Source organism: Dipodomys ordii, unplaced genomic scaffold (genome assembly GCF_000151885.1).
Source record: "Dipodomys ordii isolate 6190 unplaced genomic scaffold, Dord_2.0 Scaffold11, whole genome shotgun sequence".
Taxonomy (NCBI): domain Eukaryota; kingdom Metazoa; phylum Chordata; class Mammalia; order Rodentia; family Heteromyidae; genus Dipodomys; species Dipodomys ordii.
Window position 1 is genome coordinate 17,394,738 of NW_012267227.1, and position 4,310 is coordinate 17,399,047.

At 54.9% G+C, this 4,310-nt stretch overlaps 1 protein-coding gene across 1 annotated transcript in view; it reads right to left on the minus strand.

The window, feature by feature from the left end:
- The window catches only part of Spint1 (serine peptidase inhibitor, Kunitz type 1), an 8,917-nt gene extending 5,970 nt beyond the window's left edge, over positions 1–2,947 (minus strand). Inside the window, exon 1 of the mRNA XM_013010000.1 lies at positions 2,932–2,947. Coding sequence (XP_012865454.1) covers positions 2,932–2,947 — 16 coding nt within the window. The remainder of the gene's footprint in view (positions 1–2,931) is intronic.
- Between the last annotated feature and the right edge of the window lie 1,363 nt (positions 2,948–4,310).

The following is a 4,310-nucleotide window of genomic DNA, read 5'->3' on the forward strand; positions in this document are numbered from 1 at the left end:
AGTGGCGCTGTGGCTCAAGTGGTAGAGCGCTAGCCTTGAGCTGAAGAGCTGAGGGACAGTGCCCAGGCCCAGAGTTCAGGCCCCATGACTGGACCCAAAACAAAAAAAAAAAAGAAAGATGTCTCCTCAGTAAACCCCTGCTCCCTACAAACCTTATTTAAAAAGGCTCTTTGGGGGCTGGGAAGGTGGCTTAGTGGTAGAGTGCTTGCCTAGCATGCATGAAGCCTTGGGTTCCATTCCTTAACAGAAAAAGCCAGAAGTGGCACTGTGGCTCAAGTGGTACAGTGCTAGCCTTGAGCAAAAGAAGCTCAGGGACAGCGCCCAGGCCTTGAGTTCAAACCCCAGGACTGGCCAAAAAAAAAGAGAGGGGAGGGTTGTCTTTGCAGAAGTAATTATGTAAGGGACTCACAGATAGGATCATCCTGAATTAGGTAGGTAGGCCCTAGATCCAGTGACAAGTGTCCTTATAAGAAACAGAAGAGGGCTCAGTGTTGAGAGCATTTGCCTCGTAGGTGAGAGTGCACCCCCCATCCTGGGGGAGGGAGAGAAATCAAGAAACAGCCCTGTGTGGCAGTGCGCACCTGTAATTATAGGGAAATTATAGAGACTGGGGCAGCAAGTGACTCACTCCAAGCCAGCCTGGGCTACATAGGGAGTACCAGGCCAGGTTGGGCTAGAGGTTGAGACCCTGTCTCTAAAAAGCAAATGAAAAAGGGGTGAGGAAGGAAGGTCAGCAGAGACTGAGTGGTGTGGCCAGCCACAAGCTGAGGAACACAGAGCCACCAGGAGCTGCAAGAGGTGTGAAGCAGCGCCCCCTCCCCACCCCCAGAGCCTTTGAAGGCAGTATGGCCCCGTGACACTGATGCAAAACTTCCGGCTTCCAAACTGAGCAAGAATAAAGTTGCTTTTGTTTGATCGTGTTTGGTGATAGGGAAGGACACGGGTGTTGCAGTTGTTAGTAGAAACCAGGAGAAAAGGAAGCAAGGAGTTAGAATTTGGTGCACAGTGAGACCAGCCAGCCTGGGACAGAACCTCAAAGCACCCTGCACGGTGTCTGGATATGACACTGAAATGTTTAAAGGCTGGTGGTACAGGTAGACACTCGTGGCTCGAGCGGTGGGGTGGAGTCCGGGACACCTCCATGCACCAGACATTGACCTCACCCCGCCCCCCATGACTGAGCTCCAGGAGTCCTAAGCCAGGGGGCCAGGGAGTTCCTGCTCCACACGAGCTTGGACGAGTTTCTGTGCAGCAGCATGGGAGCAAGAGAGCACACTGGGGCAGGAACCCAGAGCAGATGCAACAGGAGTCAGCAGGGAGAACGAAAAGGTGGACGTGAGGAACACCAGGCTGCTGCTCACTTCTCAGAGGAGGCTGTGTGTGTGTAGACACGGAAGAGCATGGCAAAGGCGGAAGAGAAATGTGACTTAGGGGGAACGTGTGGGCTTATTCCTAGAGACACTGAATCTCAGGCAAGGAGGACCCCAAGATCCAGCAGCAGTGGGAGATGGGTATGGGCACCAGAGGCTGGAGCCAGCCCCAAGTGTATTCAGGAAAAAGCTGTATCGTTTGTGTGTACTGGGCACCAGTGTGGACATTTTCCCTGAATGGCTGGTCTATGGTAGGAGCTGGCATACTGTGGGGTCTCAGGCTCTGGTTAGCCTCCCCCCCCATCTGTTATATTTTTGAATAGATGAAAGGAAAAACAAAAACAAAAATTATTTGACATGCAAAAGTATGTAAAATAAATTTGGGTGTAGCCCAGAGGGTGAGCACTTGTCAACAGCATGAGGCAATTTCTCTCTCTTTCTCTCTCTCTCTCTCACACACACACACAGAGGTCCCCTCTTCTCCTTAATTTCAAGGTTCCTTACCCCAAAGGCATCCACTTTGACCAGTTTGCGTGTATGTGTGAATATCGTATTTGAATCACAGCATTCCTTCCTTCCTACTCACTCCATGCTGCCCACCCTAGGGTTTGTTATGCTGCTTTATTATTATTCAAGCAGCATCACAGTGTTTGGTTGGATGCCATGTTGAGACTCAGCGATCGATCATGTCCAATTCATTAGTAGGAACAGCGCTACAGGGAGTGGCTGCGAAGCTGTTGTACCCACATGTAAGCTGAGCAGAAAGATGTATTCCTACAGGGGGAACAGTGTCCAGGGCGATACAGGCAGACCAAGGCGAGGGAGGGTGGGGTCAAATGTAAGAGTGCACAAAGAACAGGAGGTTAAGAGATAAGGACGGCCTAAGAGGCTGAGTCACAGGATTCCTCTTTGGTGAGGCAGAGAAAGCAGAGCCAAGGGGGACTCTCGAAAGTGGTCACGGAGAGGAGGAGCCCAGGATGTGAGGTATCAGCTGAGGGGCTGGCAGGGGGAAGGTCTCACAGGCCAACAGGTGTACACAGAGCTACACACTGACAAAAGGGATTCAGGGCAAAGGGAGGGAGTTAGGGCAAAGGGGACAGGGAGAGTAGGAATGGAAAGTGCTGTGTGGTGACAACATAGCCTCAGGCGTGGCCTGTGATCAGGTGAGAGGACCCCAGGAGGTAGGTCAGGAGGCTGGAGGAGCTGGCTGGACCTTGAGCTGAATCAAGCACCCCCCCCTCAAGGTATGTCTCACCCAGCCCAGGACCAAGGAGCACAAGCTGCCCTACCCTCCCTTCCTCCCACCCCCAGGAGAGCAAAGGGCTAGAATGGCAATAAAGTCAGCCTCCGGGCTGCCAGGCCTCACTCAGGACATCTCCAGGGAAACAACAAAGACTCCGCCTCCTGAACCACTGCGAGGGGGGAGGGCCGGAACTGGGGGACCGGAGGCACAAGCTGCAGGGCCTCCAGCTGCAGGAATCTGGACTGGACTGGCCTAGCCACAGGCTGGGAAAAGGAAACAAACAAAGCAGCCGTCCAGGGCAGGTTTTCTCTATCCTACACGAGAATCCACTCATGGCCACCTGTCTCATCCCCAATTCCGGCCCCAGCCTCCAGCTGGATTCAGTTGACCGTGGATGCAGACACGGACAGACAGACAGACGGACGGGGATGGATGGACAGACAGACACACACACACACACACAAAGCTTCCCTCACTTCACAAAACTGCCGCACTGAGATGGCCTAGAATGCTGGGGTTCACCCAGCCTTAGCCCCACCTGCTCCTTCCATGCCCCAGGAAATCCCTACTCCACCCTACGTTGGACAAGTGGGCCAGTTCTGGGGGTTGTCAGATGAGGAAGGCTAGACCCAAGGCCAGGTGGCCCTGATCTGGCTCAGCGACCCGACCAGACTTGAGTCTCAGGCGGTGGCCCAGCACTGGGACTCCACGCGCCATGGAGAGCAGGAAGGGCACTGGCAGGCAGGCAGAGTCACCACCTACACCACCTGCTGCTTCCTGGTAGAACAGGCTCCACCCTGGTCCAGGAGGACTCCAAGGCCCCAGGATGGTATCCATCCCTTTCCAGAATCCCCCCCCCCAGACATCCAGGATGGTATCCATCCCTTTCCAGAATCCCCCCCCCCAGACATCCAGGATGGTATCCATCCCTTTCCAGAATCCCCCCCCCCCAAACATCCAGGAAGGAAAGCCACAGGAAGGCTAGGAAAAAGGAAGGACCCATAAGCTGAGAGTAAAAAGCAGAGCGGGACGTCCCTCCTGAGTCCCCAAATTGAGACTACTTCAGACTCAGCCCCAGACAACCCTGACCCTGACTCCCACCCCAATTCAGTTTTCTGTTCTGGGTCAGAGTGCTAGGTTTCTGCAAGAAAGGTGGTCCCACGTGAAGGACTTTTCGGGAACACTCCTGTGGGATGAGTCTTACGATTACCCTTTATGGACCTGTTATTCTGGGCAAATTATTTAATAACAAGCAGTGCCTTTTCAGATAGAGGGCTGGCATGAGGCCCCACCTGGCCAGAGCCGCAGGTGCTGAGGGGAGCAGGGAGGAGTATCTAGTCCTAGGAGGAAAGTGGGTGAGCCCTGGGCCCCCACTTCGCCCTGATCTCTGAAAGTAAACAAAGTGAGCAGACAGCCTGGCTGCCCATCCCGAGCCGAGGCCTGGCCTGGCTCACGTGGACGGGTACACACACCTGCCTGGCCAGCTGACATCCCTCACCTACCAGACACACATGCCGGCAGGCTGACTCACCCAGCACCCTCCTCACCCCCACCCCAGCGCCTCCAGGCCTATGCCCCACAACACAACACGGTCGGTGCCCCCCTCTCCAGGGGCTCGGCCCCAGCCTGGGTTTGCTCTGCAGTCTCTGGAGTCTGTCTGTGTCATAGGGTGTCCCCCCCCCCCCCCCCCCCCCCCC